The 23,946-nt window shown below is 38.6% G+C and overlaps 1 protein-coding gene across 8 annotated transcripts in view; it reads left to right on the top strand.

The window, feature by feature from the left end:
* The window catches only part of LOC119646569 (GTPase-activating protein skywalker), a 189,383-nt gene that overhangs the window by 129,203 nt on the left and 36,234 nt on the right, over positions 1-23,946 (top strand). For all 8 annotated transcript variants that reach the window (XM_038047055.1, XM_038047056.1, XM_038047054.1 and 5 more), the window contains exon 3: positions 16,155-16,357. In XM_038047055.1, coding sequence (XP_037902983.1) covers positions 16,155-16,357 — 203 coding nt within the window. The remainder of the gene's footprint in view (positions 1-16,154; positions 16,358-23,946) is intronic.

The following is a 23,946-nucleotide window of genomic DNA, read 5'->3' as shown; positions in this document are numbered from 1 at the left end:
GATTTAGAAATTTGTACTCCCTCCTTGTAGACAAACAGTCAATCCGAACATTATTATTGACCCATTAGAAGGAGATATTGCCTACCCGAAACCATAAAAAAACGTATCATACTCTGGAGGTTTATTTGCATTCTCTATTTTTAAATGTTTTATTTGAAGTAACAACAATTATAATAAATTATTTTCCATCAGTTTGCTAAAGGTCAAATCAATAGAGTCAAAAGCTTTTGCTGTTGATCCTGTTTGTTCTGTTGTTGCCAAGGAGTTTTATGTGGCTCTTCATGGGATATAGTGGGTCAACAATTTTCACAAACATCCTATTTCTCCTATTTCCCGACAGTTTGTCATAAGTGAGCTCAGCAGCTCTGCACACATTACAGAGGTTGCAAAGAACAGTTGCTTAGGAAATTTTCGTCGGGCTGAGAGCATTGATGGTTTGGTTTTTGTTTGGACGTCATTTAGTTTACGACAAAACTTAAGGAAATATATTCATGCTTGATCAACTATTTTTTTTCGAATTATCGCTGGCATCATTGGCAGGGGGAGTCATCGTAAGCCCGTGGCACAAAAGAAAAGCAACACACACCCAGATAAACTTATTACGTTTTAAAAAGGATAACAGCTTAAGCTTCTTTCATGAAGTCATCGAAATTCTTATGACAAACTAAAGTCTTCATGGTGTAGTATACTTAACCGTTTCGTCAAGCGGAAAATTCTGTTTCCCTGACATACTATAGTAGATTTCTTTTTTTAACGCTATTCGCTCTATGATGAGCTTGAAAGGCTTTCTTATGAAATCCTAGTCACCATTAGAGCCCTAAGCATTTTGTATTCGTCGATTCATTTCGTCGTTTCTGTAATGGGCTAGAACTCCTCCCTACTTTGTAGGATGTAGCCGATAATTTGATTTACGTCCAAAATAATAAATAAAATAAAAACACTCTTAATATCAAAATAAAGTACTGCCTGGTGGATTGCTCAAATTATTTGTCTTCCACATAGCAAGATAGTTGTCAGTAGATACGCAATAGGGTACCATGAATTGATAGCAGATTCCTAAATCTATCAATTTTCGCAACTGATGCAACGTTTCCCGCTGATAAAATGGAACTAACTGGCCTTATGATAGGCACTTCCTGGGTCAAAAATGATGGGATAATGAAAATTGAAGAAATATACAAACCGTTCAAAATCTATCTTCTGTCCATATTTCTTATTAACATCCGAATGTCCTTTTCGTAAAGTCCTTTCTGAACTGTATTCAGTCACTCATAGAAAACCTCATTTTCAATATGGGATGTTGGTTGATTCCGGTCTTAGGGCATGCCGCGTAGAAGTCATTGCCATTGATCCAACATTGAATGTATGTTCATTCACCATAGGCTTGCCTGTAACACAAAACCTTAATAAAATCAGCTGCTGTCAGCGCATTTCTTAAAAACGATTATATTTTGCACAAAATTGGTAGATATATGTATGTAAACATAATGTCTGTATGCGTGTGTAATGTACAATTTTATATTGAATATACACTTTTTTCTGAATATATCTTCCATCTTAGAAACTACTAAAATGGTGGACTTGAATTGAAGAAAACGATTAAAAAAAGAAAATATTAAAATGATTAGTGGTACCTCATGCTGATCCTAAAGAAGAGATGAGACAGCGTCTGTTGAGTTGCCTCTATTCTGAACAGAACCACAATGGCCCCTTCTTTTCTTGTGAAACTAGGATGCTTCGTCCAAAAATAGGTCTTCGTGGCATAAAAAGCGAAAGTACGTTGCTTTCCAGTTGGTGCGACCCAACATCAAGTTGATGCGGACTCACAACCCCTCAATTATTAATCGAAAAAATATCTTTTTTAATTTCCAAAATTTTCCAACCATCAGAAAACATTTCGGAGCAATTGAATGTCAGTGAGTTTATTGGTGCCAGCAGGACCACGTTTCCTTTTGAATCCAGTTCACATTTTGTGCCGAGAAGTAGCCGCCGTTGGCCAAAGGTCCTGACAATCTCAAAGTATTATGGCCCATGCACAATATGAGTGATGCATTCGGCTGATAATATCTCCACCTCTTATTGACATTATATTATAGTAAGAGAGACAAGCTGTTAGGCTCAGCAATTTCATTGGGAACTTTTGCTTTGCCATGCGTTTGATGGGAAAGGAATGAAAGCGTGATATATGCTCGCAATGATGAATATTACTACGCGAGCAGCCAACTACTAAAGGACTTACGATTAGGGATGATATAATTTTGACAATTCATAGCTGGCATGTTTATTGATGGATTTTTAAAATCTGGTGTCAGTTGTATTGAGTAAAGTTTGCTATTTTACCATGAATAGCCCACAAAGTTTGCAAATTGTCCAATTATTCTACCTAAATTCGAGAAGTTTTACTGTAAGATGGTAGAAGAACTCAAGCCAAGTGGCAATCGTTTTCCACGTAAATTCGTAGTTTGGCTTCTAAAGATGATGGAAACCGATCAAAGTTTTCATCCAAAATCATCTTGGTTCATGAACCCTCATTACATCTGGAGAAACTTATTATATGGTGCGGTTTATGGTATGGTGGCATCATGCTGCTTCAAAGATGAAGGCGAATAACCTGCAATTGAGAATGGGGAGCACGATTGTTCGATGTTGACCAATTTTTAAAGTTTTGTCTAAAAGAAAATCTGCATGTATAAGTATAGAATTCGGTAATAGGCAATGTTTGTTTAGGATGAACATAATATCTACCTGATGGCGGACCAAACCAGTTGCAAAGCAACATACTTCCAAGGTTAGAGTCTACGAAACTCTCATTCTTGGGCAAGCACCCACATTGCAAAAAGTATATGACTTGCGGTTTCGTCCAGGCCAGAGGCAACTCATCAGACGCTGCCTCACCTCTGCCCTGAGAGCAAAGTGACCGAAGCGTGTGCGTAGAAAGTTTTTCATTTAAATGAACACAAAAACGTTATACCCGAAGCACCAGCTTCCGGTATTTCGGCTTGTTTCCCCGGAATAAGGTGGTTGATATGGATGGTATTTGTTTTTAACAAGAAGCAACTTTTTACAATATGATCGTAACAATGGATTTCTCGCACCCAAAATTTCAAGAAACGACCCTAGATCCTATGATTTAGCAGCATAGGATTTTTTTTTGGTGAGGTCATGTTAAATTACAAGTTTATACCAACAAACCTAAGACTCTTGTACGTTATCAGCCAACCAGCTTTTTAGCATAAATGAGCAGTTGGCAAACCCGCTTTTGTCCGGCAATCTTATTGTAAAATATCGCATCACATTTTACATAAGAATTGGTGCAACAGCTCAAGGCAACTAGCCTGCCGTCCTGGACGAAGACCCATTTGCATTTTCGCGGCTACATTAATAAGTAAAATTGCAGCTAAATTAAATTATCTAGTGGTCTCGTGGCATTATATGCCCATGTTTTTCGAAGATAACGAAGGACGCACTATCACAATCAATGGTGTGCACTCTCGGAGCATGCTCACTGACTATTTCTTTCCGCAAGCCAATGAAGAAGACTTGAATGATATGTGGTTCCGGCAAGACATTGCGACATGCCACATAATGGCTACGGCGAAGATACTATTTAAATTCGTTGGATTTTTTTTCCTAGGAAGAGTGAAAGACAAGTACTATGCGGATGTAGTAATGTTGAGCACTTGAAGACCAAACCATGCAGCCATGAGTGAGATAATACTGCATACTTTGGAAAATGCACTAACAGATTGGGTCAATAAACAAAATATCCTAGGCAACCGATAAAGAATATCCTCAAGTCTGCAAGGTGTGAAAACAGCCCCAGAGAACCAAAAGAGTAGCAAAGCCCCGGAAGTGGACCAGATTCCAACTGACTGATCGAACTTTTCCTACAGCAAGTGATTATAGTCATATGGAAGCATGAAATACTTCCTTCCGATTGATTCAAAATTATCATATTTCTGATCTATAAAAAGGGAGGCAAGCTTTGACGCAAAAACAATCAAGGGATATCAAAATAAAAGAAAAGAAATCAACTCGTATGCTGGCAAAGTAATGGGAGAATAGCAAGGTGGATTTAAAATTGATCAATTGACTACAAACCAACAATTCACTCTAAAACTGGCAATCGAAATACAAGGTAGGCGTATAGAAGTTAGTCCTGTACTACAAACGGATATATGACAGTATTGGTGGAAAAGTACCGTATGAAGTTTGGAGTACTATCGAAACTTGCCCGTGTAGGAAAAGTCTTCTTTGAATCACAAGTAACAGTACAAAACGAGCTAACTGATAACATCAGGCGGATACTGGCCTCCAGTAAGACAATGTACTTGTCCTAATACTCTTCAACTTTACACTGGAATATGTGGAACGCTACTCATCAAGAAAGTAGTCTACAGGGACCACAGCAATATACCTATACTTGCCCGATCTCTGAAGAGAGCCAAATAAATGTTTGCCAAATGTGATTCAACTGCAAAAGTCGTAGTTCTAAGTATTCACGAAAACAAAGCAGAAACTTTGATGCAAACAAGAAAAAGATTGCAACTTCCTATATTTGGGATGAAACGTGTCCAAAGACGGCAGCAAAAAGAACGAAACCAAAAGAGGTGTTGCATTTGTGAATAAAACATCACTTCCAATAATATGTAAGAAATAAAAATGTACACAGGAAAACTGAGCTAACACTGTGCAGGACGAAAAAAAAAATGTGCTAATGAATGGCAGTGAAATATGGACTCTTGATAAAAAATTAAAGAAACTAAGGAACCCTTTGCAACGAAGATTCTAGGATTCGTGAGATTACTGAGCATCCAATTCAATAGTGACGGGCAGCGACCGGTCCTAAAATTTCAAAATTGGAATTGGAAAATTGGAACTCTGAATCGATAAGGAAGACCAAAGTTCGACTTAGACTGACCATTGAAGAAGGTTGAACAGACCCTTTCCCTAAGAATGATCTAACTAATTTATAAAATTACCGATAAATTCTGGGAATAATCCACATTTTTATTCCGTTCACTCCAACTTCCTTGGTCTATCGCTGAGTTGATCTCTACCTTATCTGCGGTTTTTATTTTTTTTTCCACAACGGGACAGACAGTTCCACTAGTATATTGACAAAAGGTTCATAAATAAAAATTTATTGAAATTATCTTCGAGTTTCATTTTCGCTTCCATCATTTGGCTATACAAGTATTCATGACGTGCGTAATCTCCTATTTGCAAGCTTCTTCCATTTCGATCATTTTCATGGTTTAATTGAGGAGTTTTTCCTCGAAGTTTTTTGCCCCAAAAAAAAAATAAAATGAAAATTCTACCGATTCCACTCATTGTAGAGATTCCGGCATTTTAAGCAGTGACCTATATCAATACAACAGAAAAGCATTTCGTCATGCATTGATCCCATTCTCATTGCCAGCGTATGAAGGCTTTTAAAAATCTTCATCCACTCGAATTTGTTTTACGATCTCAGGATTATGTCAGTTTATATGAATTCGTTATTTTCTTTCCCATTGCGTAAAGAATTTATTTGTTGGGGTGTGTTTCATATTCCCTGGAATTAAATAGAATTTTGATATGTTATCAAAGTAAAAGCATGATAACTTTTAATATAAACGTGCTAAGAACCCCATCAAGTCTATATTCGCTAGCAGACAAGGTCCGAACAAACGTAATTCTAGTTGGCTTAATTTTTCGAAATTTAAGTACATATATTGTAATCACATGTTTAGAACTCTTCAAGATTAATATGATAAAAGTGGTTTGTTTTCCGGCACTATTCATTTATAAAATGATTGACTTTCATTTGTTTCTTGCTTCATTCTTGCAGATCAACTGCAAATAGTTTTTAAAAATCGCTTTCTAAAACCTCTCACCATTATAAATCCCCAACATCCTCATATGTTGTTCATATTGATATCACATTGATATGCTAAAGCTCACTGGTGGCTAGTGCAACTGCCCATTATGCCTAGTGATGTATTGTTATTTTAAAACATCAACAATATCTGTCACTTGGATCGCCCTAACAAAGGACGTCGATCATAATTTCGTTTGAGGCCAATAGAGGAGTCATTATTATCGGCCTCAAATTGCTCTAAAACTTCGTTCTGAGTTTTCCAATCCTCTAATATATCATATGTAATGGGGGCATATGAGGGAAAGTAGTACGTAGGCAGGTTATTAAGAAACGGCTACGATTCCATCCTGACTTTGTTAATATTGGAACTCGTTTTTTACCCTTTTCTATGCACGGGATTTTTACCCTTTTCTATGCACTTACCAATTTCTAGGGAGAATTGAAATTCTCCACTAGAAATGGACAGAAAAAGCGCGTAATCGTGGTTGATGCACTATCGGAGTTGATAGCAACCATGTATAAGCATCACAGAAAGGGAAAACGAAAAGTATTTTTCAAAAGCCCATTCACTGATAAGCTCGGAATTGAATTTGCAATAAATGGCAGATTTGTGAGTTTACAAACGATTCATTCATAAGCAAGCTTGACAAATTACGTGAAATTAATTTGTTCTGGCAATGGAATATTTAATGTTTGTGATCAGTTCAACTCATACTAAGCACTTAGATTTGTTTTTAATGTTGATTGCAGAAAACGAAATTTTTGCAATTTCACTATGATTGAGACAATAATGTGTCACGCTGATTCTGATTCTCAAAAAATATATTAAACTCTTCAGAAAGGACAAATCTTCCATAATGAATATTTCCAGTTCAGTAGTAGCATAACACTCATATATGCTTGATTATGACGTTCTGGTGTAACGCAATTTTAGAATTCACTTGATCCCTATATGAAGAAAAATTCATATAGTTGCACGAAAAAAAATCTCGGTCAGTAGATTCGGCTTATTGAGTTGTTCGACTAGACCATGATGTCATTCTTCTGAAAACTGAGTAAATTTTTGGACATTCCCACAGTAAAGCCTGCGAAGAGGCTTTACTGTGGGAATGTCCAAAAATGGGAATGTTTTTCAAGTCTATTTTGAAAGTAAGATTTGAATCGCGACCTTTCGCTACAACAGTCTAGCGGTCTACACACTGAGCTATCTGGACGAACAATACAAGTGGTCAGATAGTAACTTATTGGAAGGAATACTCTCTCCAACAAGTGAGGAGTCTCATAAGTAGTTGCTTCCAATATGATCTGGCAATGAAATCTACTTGTATGGTGCTGCATACCTTTAGATATCGGGTGAACGTTGAGCCGGTGATAACTATTACAAGAGGTGAAGTGAAGGCGTATGTTTCTTCTCATAATATGGAAAGCATTCGCCTAAGGGATTTTTCAAGACCTTTTTCCTCATGGCTCATCGATATGTTGTAAAAGTCTCTTTATAATTCGGGAAACCTCCTGGAAATGTTTTTTCATACTCTTCTTATCACCGTTGTCAACGGCGCCACAACCGGTGTTCAACCTTGAACTACCTTAGCAAGGAACTTTAAAGATTCTGATTCGTCGCAGGCAGCGTCGCCAAGGGAAACCAGTACACGGCCATGAGAGAATTCGGTATCTCGGCGAAATTGATAAGACTGACTGACCAATGTGCGAGGCCAGATAAAAGCATCAGGATCACTCTCGAGACCGACATCAACGACAACAAACAAGAGGATGCCCTATCACCTTGATGTGCGATGTAAATGTGAGAGGCACCATCCTCTTCAAATTCACCTTTAACTGGCCTACGCTCACGATATTGACATTATGGGGACCAGGCGGCGCGACATCTCGAGCTGCACATTATCGAAGGCAAGATGAAATAGATGGTGCCAACGTCTGCGCCAAAACTGAACGAAGGAACATCATCGAATCGCACTGGTCAAATGAAGATAGGAGACTACAACTTTGAGATCGTTGAAAATTTCTTCTATCTAAGTTCGAAAATCACAATCGATAACAGCTATGACGATCAAATCCGCGCACGGTTGTTGACTACTCACAGAGCCTATTTCAGCTTGCAAAAACTGTTTAGCTCGAAACGTCTCACCATATGGTCAAACCTCTAACTGTTCAAACAATGATCATGATAGTCCTTATGTATTCTTGGGAGACCCCGATTCTTAGCAAAAAAGATTGCGAACTCTTGGCCGCGTTGGAGAGAAGAATCCCCTGAAGAATTTTTTCCCCCTACATGAGGATGGACCATTCCATAGCCTACATAACGACGAAATCTTTGAGCGATACCACGACCGTCTGGTTGTGGATAAAATCCGGCTCAACAGGTTGCGATGGGCGGGTCACCTAATACGTATGGATGAGGATGATCCCATCCGGAAAGTCTATAAGGGTCTATGGTAGAAAAAGAAGACGAGGCAGAATCTACCTGGGATTGAGCAATGGCGTAGATCAGAACGCCAGATAGCTTTTGGGGAAATCGAATTGGTGCACTTCGACGTAAAACCGGGGAATCTGGAGTTCCTTATTAAGGCCTAGATCGGATACCGGTTGTTGAACCGTTGATAATAATGATAATAATAAATAATACCAGTTGACCCAACTATGAATGAGTATCTCAGTCAAATCAGAGTAATAATCTCGGACGAGCGCAATGCTGACCACATTATCTCCTATAGGGTACTGTAATCCTGTAGTGTACCGTTACGGTCTTGAATGAAGTGCTCTAATACACTTCAAGGCTCTGATCCGATTGGATTTTTGCGATCTAAGAATAAGTCGTTAAAAGGCAAACCAAATAAAATTGACTGAAAGAAATTGAACAAAGAAATTTGAAATGCCTTTTTATCCGAGTGACAGATTTAAAGCCGGTGACCAAAATTACTCGAAAATTACCCAACCGATCTTGTTGAAATTTGGCAGGCTTATTCAATACATGAAAATGTAGCAATTAATGGTTCGATTTTTTTCGATCAAAAATAGCCAACCTCCTGTTTAAGCGTCCCAAGAAAGTTTTCACGGTTGTGTTATAGGCCATTTATAACATCGCGGTCATCTAGCAAAATCAAATTAGTACCTTTTGATCGTAGGGTGGTATTCCACGATCTTCCATGCTTAAGGGAGAAGGAATTTCTTTTCTATGGATGACATAAATCATTATAAGAAATTCCACCTATTTGTCGTCCCCAAACCTTTCCCGCCACCATCGAAATCATTAATTTTACCAAACAAATTTCTGTATATCGTTCCCAGCAGAAAACCGAGTATCGTCGCTGTAAGGCTCGGTAAGAATCCTGTGTTCAGTTATTAGTCGCTTTCTGGATAAAGTATGTGATTACTTACATATTACTGACTACTTACGCTATTACTCTATTTAGCATGCCAAAGTTCGACATAGTTGACTTGATCAAATAAAGGTCGTTTTCACTTCGCCGCCATACATATAGAGGTGGAAATTCACATAAAATCAGTCAAACTTTTTATTGAATTGTAAACATTTTTCGCTGTTTTTTTTTTTAATTTTTACAACTGGTTGTATATTATGACTCTTACGATAAATTGAAATTTTAAATTAGTTGCCAATTAAATATTCCAACTGTTCTTAAATGTTTGAAATTTAAATTTATTTAAAAAGTAGGAAAATAAAATATAAATTCGCATTATTTCATTAACAATAACTAAACAAATAGAAGAAAAAAAAGCGCAATTATTTTTTAGAAGTAATTCAATACTTTAGAGCCTGGGCAATTAAAGGTTACTTCGAATATACCTTTGGGCATGGAGTTAATGAACTTTTTGAGTTCGTTTTGCGATATGAGATTCTATGCCTCTTTTATTGCGCTTCCTGGACATGCTTTCTATTTGCGTATACCGGACAAGCAAGGATTCCCAACAAATTCTGTGTGGGGTGGAGATCTGGGCTACATATTGGTGACCCAAGGATTTGTATCTTTTTTCTTCAAAAGACCATTACTTTCTTCGAAATGCGGATTGCCGCCCTGTTTTGTTGAAAAATAAATTCGTCGCCGGATAATTCCTCTGCGCATTCATTCGTTAAAGTTTTCAGAAGTTCGCAATACATTTTCGAATTCATTTTTGTTGGAACCCAACCAATCTCACTTTTGCCATTAGCCGTAAATCCAACCCAAATTATAACACTACACCCCACCTGATCCCGACCCATTCTAACTTCATCTCTCTCTCTCATAAAAGTTTTTTTCATTACAGAAAAGTACTTTACACCATTTTCCCTTCCATGCTGACCACTTTCTTATGAAATTCATTTGTATGACTCGGCTTCTCTCGAACCCACCATGAGCCTTTTTTAATTGCTTTGCACCCATTCCTCTAAACTTTTTAATGACCATAAAGCATGATTTTTCAAATTCTAGTCTTTACATTCCGTCAGTCGTAGCTTTTTCTCCGAGAAGAGGGAAATTCCAAATTTGTCCACCTCTCTCTATGGGTTGTTTGAAATCCGAATATGTTAGGCTTCCCCAAATGTTCTGTATTTTGTGTTGCATCTGCGGATCCAGGCCTGTCTTAAAGGTTAAAAATGCAAAATCCTAGGTAAATATATATTTAGAGCTTTCCTTTTTTAATCGATAGTTTTATACCCGAAGAATATTTCCAAAATTTTAAAGTGAAATTCCGAAAATTATAAAAGTTACAGCCATATGCACCTCAACTATCGCATTGAGCGAGAGACCCTTTTAAAACAATCGTTAGGCCAGTCGAGGTTTTAAAAGTACTTTTTTGTTGTCAACAAAACCTTAAAAAAATTGAGAAACCAATTTTCTTTTTTCCTTTTATTGTATATCTCCCCTTAACCCTTCTTCTAAAGTAGTTCTATTGCCTCGAAGATGCTGATTACCTGCATGGTTTTTTTGGATACAAATTCTTGCCCAGATCATGTATACGAGTATATTACTGATGAATTAATTTCGTGGACAGTTAATCAAAGAACTGAACTGGCAGTGAATAGATCACATTTTAAACAAGTCGGGAAACCGGAAGCTGGACGCTTCAGGTATGAAAGGTTTTGTGTATTTCTTTGCGTGTGCATTGATCTCATTAGTACGCAGCACGTAATATATGTATATATTATGTGAGAATATCCAGTTTCGGGTGATATTGACATTCAAAATCTTGAATTTTCAGCAAAGTGACAACTTTGACCTATAATAACTTTGTTAGTAATATTGCGATTTGCAAGAAAATTGGTAGGATCAAGGTCTATATTATAGCCTAAATTTCGAGTTACTAGAGTGAGCTTAAGGGGGGTTTTGCAGCCAATTACTGAAAATTATTAACTTTACCACTACTTACATCTGCACACTCCAAAGCTTTCAGGCAAATTATAATCTCGTACGCCACCTGGCGCACGTAGATACAGGTACCCCTTATATATATGATTTCATTCGTGTATTAGTCTATAAAGTCTTCTGAGTGTTTGTTCTGAATATCTCGTATCTTTCTATTCAAAGACCAACATACTATTTTCGATATTGAACCCAAATACAACGTAAAATTTCTGTTTATTGTCATTTCCTGTTCTGAAATTTTGGCATAAATCAATTATAAAAATAATGTGGCATAGATAAATTCACTTTTATCGAATTCAGAAGAATTGTTCTCTTATCAACACACTTCACTACGTTCCATTGTCACTTCATATCACTTGGCCGTTGAAAGTCATAGTCTTCTAGTTGTCTGGTCAGGTAATTGGAAGTCATCATAACAATTGTATATGCGAAATAATGAAAATGTCGAATGGGGAAACTTAGGTAAATAATTATATATGATAGACGAAGGGGTCTGCTACGCAGGGTGCACTATAGATAATAGTTGAGCATATACTTGATGCAAGAAAAAAGCAAGCCTATCACGGGAGTGATACTTTGAATGGAGTCTTTCCGTATCTCTCTCTTTTTGCTTCTCGATTGTTCAACTGCTACTATAAAGTAGTTTGATTAGTTTATAATTTTCTGTTGACAAATTGATATTCCATCGTGCATCGATATAATTTTGAAGATTAGTATATATATTCAATCATATGTTTATGTGCGATGAAAATATATGATGAAAAAAAAGTTAGTCAAGAAAGAGATCAGCCGATAGACTCAATATTTACAGACTCAAGACATACACATATATGTCAACGTTTTCTTATAAGTTCCAGTACTGATCAAGAGCGAGTTGTTTGTAGAATAGCAATTTCCAGCCCTGAAGTTGCATCCGCCAAAGCTACGTGAACGTGTTTTAGAAATGGCTTAGGAATGCCTTTGAAAAACTACATAATTTACAATTTAGTAACTAGAATGAATGGAGCCATTATCATTCAATAAGTATCTTAAAAATATTCAAAATTATATGATAACAATAGTCTAGAAACGACTTCAGGTAGTCCCGGAAGGTTGTTCCCTAAAAATGAATAGTCTACAACGCAATAAATAGCGTTTCTGTTCAGCCAGCGATACATTAGGATGTAGTAAACAGAAGTTCACAATCAAAACCTACTCCCAATAGACACATATGGCTATTTTTAGCCCCTTTCAGGTATTGCAATTGAAAGCAGCCACATTTTTGTGTTGAGGAACAACAGAATTGCCCTTGACGTATTTATATATTCATAGGTTCACAGCGCCAATATTTTCTTCGTGCTTACATTTATTAGAAATTCAAAAGTTGAGAATGTAATTAGAACTTAAAGGCAGAACCCGAGTGAATTCAAAATGATGCAATGATAAATATTGCTGAGGGAGCGAGACGCGCCAGCAACAGGTAAGGTAAGGGGAAAATGCCTAATTTTGTGTTTAGTAAATAAACTTAACGAATTGAGGACTTCAAATTGAGGAAAAGAAAACATGTTTATATCCAAAGACTGAATGAGCTCGCTTGCTTTTACGAAATATGCATTTGGTACACTCAGAATTCCTTATGGCAAAAAATTGAGATTGTATCTAAATGACGCGTAAAAAACAATGAAACTTTTCCCACTTGTAAAATTAATGTGCTAAACTTCAAGAGTTTCTCTCATATTTATGTGAAAAAATTGTGAAATTAGAAAGGATTTGATTAAAGCGCATCTTCTATGCGACATTGATTCCCCTTTGTCTTCTAAGATATCATACACTAAAGCCCGTTAACCTCTGCAAGAAGTGATCTAGCACGAGGAAACGATCTGCCGAATAAGTATATTTCCCCCAACCCCTATTATGAGGAATTTGTCTGAATTAATCATTATGCCCTCCAGCTGGCCTAACCACGTTATCTATCAAAGTAATTGCATAGATAGATTTAATTTCCTTGTACCCAGTAGAAAATGCAGCTTTCATATATGTTGGTTGTTGGTGCTTTTTGTGAACACCGAAAACTTGCTTTCTATATTCCAGAAGAGAAAGTGTGGTTAAACTATAACAAGTCGGGAAACCGGAAGCTGGACGCTTCAGGTATGAAATGTTTTGTATATTTCTTTTATGAAGACGTTTGAGTGTGCAATTCTTCCATTAGTAGCTAGAACGTAATATATGCATATATTATGTGAGAATATCCACTTTCGGGTGATATTGACATTCAAAGTCTTGAATTTGCAAGGTAGTGAACTTTGACCTATGCTGCGATTTCCACAAAACTTGCTCTATATTATAGCCTACATTGTTGCAAATTTTCGTGATGCTAGGAAGAACTTAAGGGGGGTTTTTGACTGCCCAATTACTGAAAATTATAGTAATATAATATTATTAACTTTATTTGAACAGATATAATGGGAGCATCTTGATTTTTTTTTCAGATTTTTCGGTTGGGTAGTTTCAGAGAATGGGTCCGTTAAAAAAAAGATCACTTTCGACCCCCCTCATTCCCCACCTTTCCAAAATTAAGACCGGTTTCGAAAAGCACTAATCGAGACCTTTCATTTGATACCCCACATGACTATATTTGATGAAGAAAATTTACAACCTCCTTTTGCATGTATAAAGACCCCTCCTTAAATTTGACATAGAATGACTCTATGCGCGAGTGCTCACAGTTCCCATCTTTCCGCCAAATTTGGTGTCAATCGCTATAATCGTCTCCGAGAAAAATGCGTGTGGCAGACAGACAGTAAACCGATTTTAATAAGGTTTTGTTTTACATAAAATCTTAAAAAGAGCAAATATAAAATAAGACAATTATAAATCTGGAAAAATAATGATGATGCCGTTGTAAAAAATCTAGGCCTCAGGGCAAGGCTTTAGAAGGAGATACAATTTCTGAATTTTTATGCATATGTAAAAGCATTGATTTTTACGTAGTTGCAAGCACGTATTACAGCAAATATAATTAAGCCAAATGTCACAATGTACACACGCAATAGACACGCCGAGATACCATCTTTTTCCTTTACCCTTTGTCCCGTTCACAAGCGAAATCGGCTTGTCGTGATCGGCTTTTATCTTATTCTATCAAAGGCCTGATCTGGATGTAGTCGCGATTCCTTCAAATCACCATCCAACGCAACAAGCCACCGTCGTTTCGTTTCGGCCGGCCTTTTGGTCGCTTACCATCGACCTCGATGTTCAGACCAATCTTGATAAGTGAATTCTCATTACTGCGAATTACGTTACCATACCATCGAAGACGACTCTCTCGCAATTTTTCCACGATCGATGGAACCCCATATGAATCGCGGATATCCTCATTTCTGATGTGATCAAGAGAGCGACAAAACGGACGACATTGCGGCAAATTTTAGATTTGAGACGTTCGTTGATACGTCAATCACAAAGAACACCAGTTGTGGAACGCCGCTTCATCCAGGTTGCACTAATGCGTGAAGCAACCTTATAGCATAGGCCCCCATTGGCTGATAGAGGTGACCCGAGATATTTAAATCGCTCAGTTCTGGGCACGTCACTGCCACTGACAGTGATCTCCCGTGTGGGAGTGTCCATAAAAAGAACAAAGAGGGGAGGTGAGAGGACACTTCCCCGATAAACACCGACAGAGACACGAAATGGTTTTGATACACTCGTCATACTTTGAACTTGACTTTTCGGATCGTGATAGAGCACTTGAACCCAACGCATTGTTGTTGCCGCAGAGCGTACCAGATGAGTTCGTGTGGCATACAGTCAAGCTCCTTCGCTAGAAGCAAAAATGCAATGTAAAGAAGGCCATGCTTCTCACGGTGTTCCTCTCAGGGTTTTCACGTATGTATTTCGTAGCTCCGCAGTTCTTGACAAACCCGGCTTGATTTATGATTTTTTGAACGATTTCGCGAATACGGTTGTTTAGAATGCTTTCAAAAATCTTTATTGTTAGATGCTGTTCTAACTTCCTGAATAACTCAATTGAGGAACCCACTGAGCCACAGTGTTAGTCCCAACTTTTCGCTTTCCAGATACGATGTCGTCAGGTCCTGTTGCTTTCCCTGATTTCATTCGTTTTACTGCTTCCTAGACTTCATTGCTGCCTACAGGTGGAATTGCTGGAGGATGAACAAATTCATCCGTTGAAATCTTCTCGAAATATTCTTACCACCTATCCGTCGCGGTTTGGTAAGCAAAGTTCCGTTCTTGTCATTAGCACAACAGTATTGTCCAATATCCTTTGAATTGGATTCGACTTGACAAGTGGATAGAAGTTGCCGTCCCGAGTTTTCAGTTTATCGTTAATATCTTTGCAACGGATAGCTCAGGTAACAACAATGGCTTTCTTTGCTTCCCGATTGACGAAATATCTCTGCATTAAAAATTAATTTAGCAATGTTCCAATTGTATTGGAAGTGAACCGAATTAAAAAGTTTATTCAATGCAAGACCCTTTATTTAATGACAAAGCTCATCTCTCTCAATAAAAATTGGTAATGTAATCGCAATTGAGCTATGAGGGATAAAACCTTAACTGCGTTTTCATTCATTCATTCTCATTAATGGAAGTATTTGAATTTATAGATTCTGGATAAAAAAACGAATGCGAATTTAGCATTGTTATTGGGCCAAGTGGCTCCAAATAGATACTATCATCGACAGGAGTAATGACACTTGATTCCAAACCTTCAACACTGTGCCCATCAATGTAGAGAGAATGCTAGGAATATACTAAAACATTTCCCTCAATTCTGACAAGAAAATAAACAACAAATTTTTACTCAGCTACATGGCGCTCCATTATTAAAAAGTGGAATAAAAGTAGTATAAAAATTAAAAAGAGAATGTATGAAATCAGATAATTAAAAATCATTTCTTTTTTTGTAGGAAAAAAAGCTGCTCTAAAGTCCTTCTCGGAAATTAGTCCACTCATACAACAAGGACGAAAACGTGAAGTTAAATTGGCAATCCGTGAGAATGCATGGCCTGTCAATTCTCCAATTCGTTCACAACTATGGCCTGCGTTATGTGCTCAACATCAAGTGGGAAAGGGAATGCTGGAAGGATTCTACTGGGATATGGTTAATCAGGTGAGTAATTTTGGAAAAGGAATCATGTCATTTGTGCCAATCAAGGGCAGGTTTCAAATATTCTTAGTTAAGAAAGGAAAACATTTTGTATGTGACATGAGAGATGAGACAAGATGTGGGGGTATCGTGGTCAAATTAGCGCTGTATCAGTCCGATGCAATTCTCGAATATCACCCTCGAGAAATTCGGAAGAATTCATCAACAAATGGGCAATTAATAGACTAGGTAGCCTCAAGTTTGACATCGAACATCGATTTCATTTTTAAAGTTTTTTGTAAACCAAAACTAAAGTCCCATATATGAGGAAGCTACTTTCCCCCAATCCTGTTTAAAGGTTTGGTGAAAATGAAACGGTTAAATCCGTTTTCTCAGAAACTACCCAATAGAAATATTTATGGTGGTCTGTGCACATGGTATCTAGGCCTCAAACTCTTCCCGTTGTGGTATCTGTTGAAGTAAAGTAACAATAGTATATTATTATATTTTGCAAATTTACTAATTAAGTTCATCCTAGACCCGTAAAATGCAGTAATATAGGTTTTAATTAGAAAAATCATATTGGAAATATTATTATTGACAAAGTTATAGTAGGTCGGAGCAATTTCGAATTACTAATCCCTAAGGCTGACCTAACATGATCAATATTTCATCAGTCTGCCATTTCATAAATCCATCAAAAATGGACTGATAGACCGACGTGTTTAGTATAAACAAGACGACAAAAACCACACATTCAGTTAACAACAGGATGACAACTGCACTACAGTCATCTTACTATCAATCCAACCAGTCTAACAGATTTTATTTAAAAATTTTAATCAGACAATCAGTTTGCCATAATTTGGTCATTCACATGAAATACCGATCGTCTAAGGTTAGCCTAAGAGATAAAATGTCAGTAGCACATCGAATTGAATATCCAGTATATAACAACGTATATACACTACAAGCTACTATATATATAAGTGGAACCAAATATTCTCCCATAAAAAATTAACAAAATCTTTCATACCTGAAGGCGGAGCTTTCAGTTTCCAACTTGTTTTTTTCTGGCAAAGGTATATATAGAATATTTTTATTAGGTTGTTTTTGTTTTTGTTTTTGTTTTTAAAATCATTTTTATTTTTAAGAAATAGGTAACAATAGTATATGGATTGGAAAAATGAACAATAAAAAACAATCTTTTAAAATAACAAAAATAACTTAAATCTAATGGCCACTGTGGGCTCTCAAAATTTTTGAATAACGATTTACAGACAGAGAAGAGAAACAGTAAGAAATGAAAATCTAATTTTACAATAAGTTGTCGGGAAATGGTCAAAAACCCGACAGAATTCACTTGGCCTTAGTGGCAAATAAAGAAATATAAAAAGTAATAATAAATATTTGATCGCTTCAAAAGACACTTTTAACTTAAATTATTGTTCTTAAAACTATCATAATTATAGATTTTATATTACACATTTTTTCTTTTTTTTTTAAAATAACATCCATACAAAAAAAAACAAACAAAACAAAGAATAATAACGTATGTATTTATAAGTTACAACTGGAGACAAAATCAGCACCCGTTCAATGTATACATATTTACAAAGCCCCACCAAGAAACAAATGGCAGGACTGAGCACGGCCACCGCTAACCGGCATCCCGTAGCCACCAGTACCAAGATTTCTCTTTTTCATCCCGCTTAATGTCAATTGCTCTCGCTCTGGAGTATCTTCAGTCGAATCCCGGAGCCCCCACTGTCAAATTCGGGGGGTATTCTATCCTTTTGTCCGTGGCCCGCCTATGTATATGATACATAACCGGATCACCGGCAGAATCAAGAATTAGACCATTCCTGTCAAGATACACGAACGCTTCGGGAGGAATGAAGCCTGTCGTGAGAGTTTTCTCGAAATACCAATCATTTGGGTAGAACGGCTGCGAAACCCAAGGGTTTTCACCATGCGAAGCAGATCGCACTATATGATTCCGAATCAATCTGACGATAACTGTATCGATTCTTGGCACAGCAGCAGCTGCATACATCACTTCATTAGTTACATAGTGCTCATAGTTTGACGAAGCAGTCCTATTAAGCCCCGTGCAAGCACGCAGACATTTCCGTTCAAAGATCCTTATTTTCTCCATTTGGCTAGCACTCAAATTAAACCAGATAGCACACCCGTAGGTAAGCACCGGTCTAACCAAAGTAAGATAGCAAATAATCTTAACCTTCCGGCTAAGATGTGGAGCATAAAAGAGTCTTCGAAGAGACATGAATGCCTTGCGAGCGCTTTCTAGCGCGACTTTAACGTGCTCGTTAAATTGGAGACGCTCGTCAAGACGCACACCCAGGTATCTAACGCACTTCTTATGAGGAATGCGCTCTGAACTATCCTCGTTCGCGACAATGTGGAAATCTCTCCAATTCCTTTTCAAGTTCCTACTGGCATACGCCAAGGAATTTCGAAACAGAATCGTTTCACACTTTTGCCCATTGATTTTCATCCGCCAACTGTTCGTGAAGAACTTAATATCATTGAACATCTTCTGAAGTTCAACTTGCACCTCAGTTACCTTCTTGTGCGCCGTGTAGGCTATCAGATCGTCAGCAAAGGCAACCAACGACCTTTTAGGAGATTTATTAAAATCGAAAGAATTGAGCAATTCGCCGGCAAATACCGCAAAAAGTGTAGGCGCAGTCACTGTCCCTTGCTGTAATCCATTCAGAACATGAAATTCTCTGTTAGTAGTGAGATTTCCGTCCGTAATAACAAAGCACTTGCCATACAGCATACTACACATCATCGCTACGAGGTGACTGGGAAACTCATTCTTCAGGAGCCTGAAAATCAGTCCATCCAACCAGACGGTATCAAAGGCTTTCTCCATGTCTATAAGGCAAGCGCCTACGCACTCACTATTGTTAATCCGCCAGCAAATATCAGACGTTACCTTCGTTATTACATGTATTGTCGAATGTCCAGATCGAAATCCGAATTGCGCGTTCGGCAATAATTCCTTCTTCTTGATATGCCCGTTCAAGGCTTTCAATACCAAAACCTCAAACACCTTGCTGATGTTAGGCAGCAAACTGATTGGGCGGTAGCTTTGAGGGCTGGATGAATCCTTCCCTCTCTTTAAAATCGGGAATACTCGGGCTTTCTTCCATTGTCCTGGAAAGAAGGAATTGTTCAATAAATTATTGAACAAAATGCAATAATTACGAATGGCAATGTCTGGTAAATGCCTGAGGACCACGTTGGGAATGCCATCCATACCGGATGATCTCTTATTGTTCACTCTTCTGAATATGGAAGTTAACTCAACACATGAGACAAAGTAATCAAGCAGATTATCACTCGGTATGAGATCAGCCTGCAACGCAGAGCTAAATTGGAGAACTGTGGTGCCGTTCAGGCTATATTTGAAATTGTGGACATCTCGTTCTACAATTTCCGAAAGTTGCGTTGGCTCTAAGTCCGTTCTGGGCCGATGCACCGATTCAAAGTGCTCCCCTATAAGTTCGAGTTTCAGAGCATCATCCATCACGATGTAATTGCCTTGCGCATCAGCAGTTACACTATTCGTGTCTATACCTGAGTCAATGAGGTGTTGTATCTCGCTGCCACCGACTTTAATTCTCGGCACAGTTATTCGTGACTTCTTCCGGAATAACGTATTTATCTTAGTAAACATGGAATCTGGATCGCTTGGTGAAATACCCTTTAACTTCTCCCGCCACTGGGAGTTCACTTCATTTACGTAATGTTGACGGATAAGATCCCGCGCGATCTTTAGAAGTGATTTGAACTCAACCAATATGGGATGATGATAGTCCCCATATCTCCGATAGATTTTGTTGACGCGAGTGAGCAGAAGGCTTTTCACTTTTTTCAACCGTTTTATGGCTGCAGTTTCACATCCTTCCATATTATTGCGAGGTTTAATTTTAGGGACGACTTGTTCAATTGTTTCCAGCGTTAAGTTCTCCAGCTTGAGAAGATACTGAAGTATTTCCTCGTTGCTCAAGTTCCTGTCACCTGGTGCAATTGTACTATCGTTTTCCCCATCAAGAGGTGGGCATTCCTCTCGATATCCCCGAATAAACCTCTCTTGGAATTTCTTCCAATTTGTTTGTTTAAAGTTCAGCCTGTGGACACCACTGTCCATCGGCAGAAGGCGAACTCTTCGTCCATCAAACAGAACTTCAATAAGAATAGCGTTATGATCGCTATCGTAAGGAAGAGTCTGTAGTTTCCGTTGAGGATTCCTAAAATTAAAGTTCAAGCGCGCGTCAGCAATGCACAAATCCAGATAGGAATTTGCCCTGGGCCAGGTTGGACTCTCTGACCCATATAATTCGCATTTATACTCTATCTGGTATTGCTCTATCCAAGATTTGAGGAATACCCCTCTGGGATTGTTTGTGGCGTTTAGCCACGAGGTATGCTTAGCATTCAAGTCGCCAGCTATAATATAGTAATTATGCAGCCTATTCAGTTCGAGTATCGTAAACAGAGAATGGAATTCCTCCCTGAACTTGGCTCGGTTGTTTCCCACTGCATAGACTGACAGAATGTATAAATTCCCTCCTCTAGGCAGTGAAAAAAGAATACATGAGACTTCGATACACTCAAAGGTTTCAAATTCAGGCCTATTAATATGCCTGAAACGATAATGGCGACCCACAAGTATTCCGGTACCACCTCCCCCATCACAATTTCGTCTATCGTTCCTCACGAATTCAAAATCCTTGAATGTTATCGAATGCCTCGGATTGAGGTGGGTTTCTGAAATCAAGACTATGTCAGGCTGTTGTCTGGCAGCGAAATCAAGGAGCTCCGCTCTTCGATGGATTCCTACGATGGAATTCACATTAATCGCGATGATCCGGAGACCATCCAGTGGTACCGCTGTGACTGCAGACCTAGCAGCGGGCATGCTGTTTGTGTAAATATTCTGTTATGCTATTTATTTTTGTATTGTGTACGTGTAGCGTATGCTGCATGTTTTCACACATGGTTAGTATTTTATTGAGGATAGTGTTCATCCCGCCACTTGCATCTTGTTGGGGCTTCTTAGCTCCCCCTTGTCGAACTACTTCTGCAAATGGGATCCCCGAGACGATTGGTGCCGAAGGGACGGTACCATCCAACGCCGCTGACACCTTCGTTTTTTGGGCCGATCTCGGTGCTTGCTGCCTTGTGACCTTAACATTGCGGTATACAGGACATCCACGGTACGAAGCCGGATGCCCTCCGCTTCCGCAGTTAACACAGAAAGTTTTTTCCTTGCCATCTGCTTCAGTCAGCGAACATTCAGCTGCGGTATGGTCTTTCCCGCACTTTACACATCGTAAGGTCATTTGACAGTTCACTGCCGAGTGACCATAGCGCTGGCATCTTCGACACTGGACTATTTCGCTCCTTAGCAGGCGCTCAAAACGAATGGCCTGGTAATTAAGCGACCTGATGCCGATCAGATCGCTTCCCCGGCTCTCCGGGCTTATCTGCACGAGGAAGTGCGGCAGGATTTGTTTTTCCAAAACGGACCTCCTCGTACTAAACCGTGACACTGAGAGGAACTTAACCTCAGTTCCCGTCTCCCGGAGCATTTTGAGCACCTCGTCGGGCTCTTCCTCCGCATCCAAGCCTTTCAGAAGGAAGGTTTGCACCTTCTCTTCCTTTGGAGTGTAGGTGAAGTGAGGAGCCTTCACTCGCTCGAGGATCTCCCGTGCTTTTTTATAATCTGCAATTTTATTGCATTTGACTTGGGCTCTCTCGGCCCCCGTCTTTTTAATAACAAAATTTGAGAGCCCCGCGCTCCTATTAAGTAGAGTGGCTAAATCTCTACCACCTAATTTATAAACATTAATGGGGGGCACCCTTTCCCCCTTTTCTTTATTTCGGGTGCTAATTGTATCCCCAGTCGGACCATTTTTTAAATTTTCACTCGTACTTGCATTATTTTTTAAATTTTCACTGGTACTTGCATTATTTTTAACATTATTTAACATTTTTTCTTGAGTTTTGTTTTTTTTCTTTAATTTTTTGGAAACATAGACCAAAAACTCACCCAATTTTCCATCTTCACTATTGTAACTTGCCTGGTTAGCATCCTCTTCTGGGACATTTCCCTCGCCACCGTTGTCGCCGACTCTCGTATCGTCTGCTTTACTGCTTTCTATGTCCTCCATACGGACAGATTCGCCGTCGAGAACTTGTTCGCCCTCAAGGCAGCCCGGTTCTTCCATGATTGCAAAAGTAGTCGAAGATAGCTTAACCTTTTTTCTGGCTACCTTTGGAGACGGCGGGCCCGCCTCCCCAGCCATTAGCTGCTCTGTCAGCTTTTCATTTTTTTTTATCAATGTTGCCATTTGCTTTTTGAAATCTTCGAGCGTCTTCGCCAGCTCGCCATTTCTCCTTTCAAGATTGGCTATCCTCACTTTGGCTATTTTCAAGTCTGGATCCTCCTCGTTGCGGACTCCACGACCGATCCGAGTGCCCCTAGACCTTATAGTGGGGGGCCGGTCTGGTCCGCCACCCGCCGGCGGCTCACCGCTCATTCCCGCCAAGCCAAAAAAACGAATGTTTTCTCAAAACTTTTTAAGGAAAAGTAACTTAGATAATAACTCAAAAGTAAATTAGTTTCGATTAAGTTTTAAATTATGTATTATTAATTAAGTAATATAAATATCTTTTTATATTCTTGATAAAAGTTAATTTAATTTCAATTTTAAATTATTTTTATTAATAATATCAATTTGTAGACACGTCCGTTCTCTACAAATGTCAGCCTACTATCCATTTTTTATTAGGTTGTTGCAAATGAAATGGCCGTTTTGGTAGTAAAATTTGAAACGACTGTAAAGCTTACAAAAATTGATTTATTTAATCAAAATAGGCGCCAGTCCATTCAAAACACTTCTCCCAGCGAGATTCAAGAGCATGTATGCCAGTTTCGTAGAAGTCCAACTGTCGGGTGTTGATAAACTCGTCGGAGGAAATTTTGATGGCCTCTTCATTCCTAAATTGTTTTTCCGCCAAAAAATGATTCAAATGCTTAAAAAAGTGGTAGTCGGTTGACGAAAGGTCTGGTGAATATGGTGGATGAGTCTCTTACTGCAATTCGTTCACCTTTTGAATCGTTGTCCTCGATACATGCGGTCGTGCATTGTCGTAAAGGAGTATCACACCATCTCTGTTGACCAATCTCGGCCGTTGAATACTAAATTTTTGGTGCATTTCCTCGATTTGGGCATAGTATTTCTGTGCATTTATAGTGTATAATTTCATTTCATTGCAACCCATTTGTCGAGCTTTCTCACCTTTCCAAGTTATTGCAAGTGCCGGGAAACTGTCGAATAGTGTACGCCCAGTATCTCTGCAATGTCTCTCACAGACTGACGTGTTTCGGATTCGCCTAGCCAACGCAGCTCGTCGTTGTCAATCGATGGTGCTGGATGTCCACGTGGCTCCCTTTGAAGGTTTACGTCACCTGACCGTAATTTTTCGAACCACCGCCATCTGGTTCGTTCGCTTACCGTATCAGCTCCAAATGCGCTGTTAATGTTCTTAGTCGCCTCCGCTGCTTTATGACC

Source organism: Hermetia illucens, chromosome 1 (assembly GCF_905115235.1).
Source record: "Hermetia illucens chromosome 1, iHerIll2.2.curated.20191125, whole genome shotgun sequence".
In the NCBI taxonomy this organism is placed as follows: Eukaryota; Metazoa; Arthropoda; class Insecta; order Diptera; family Stratiomyidae; genus Hermetia; species Hermetia illucens.
Note: the sequence above shows the minus strand (reverse complement) of the source record. Positions and strands in the feature narration are given on the sequence as shown.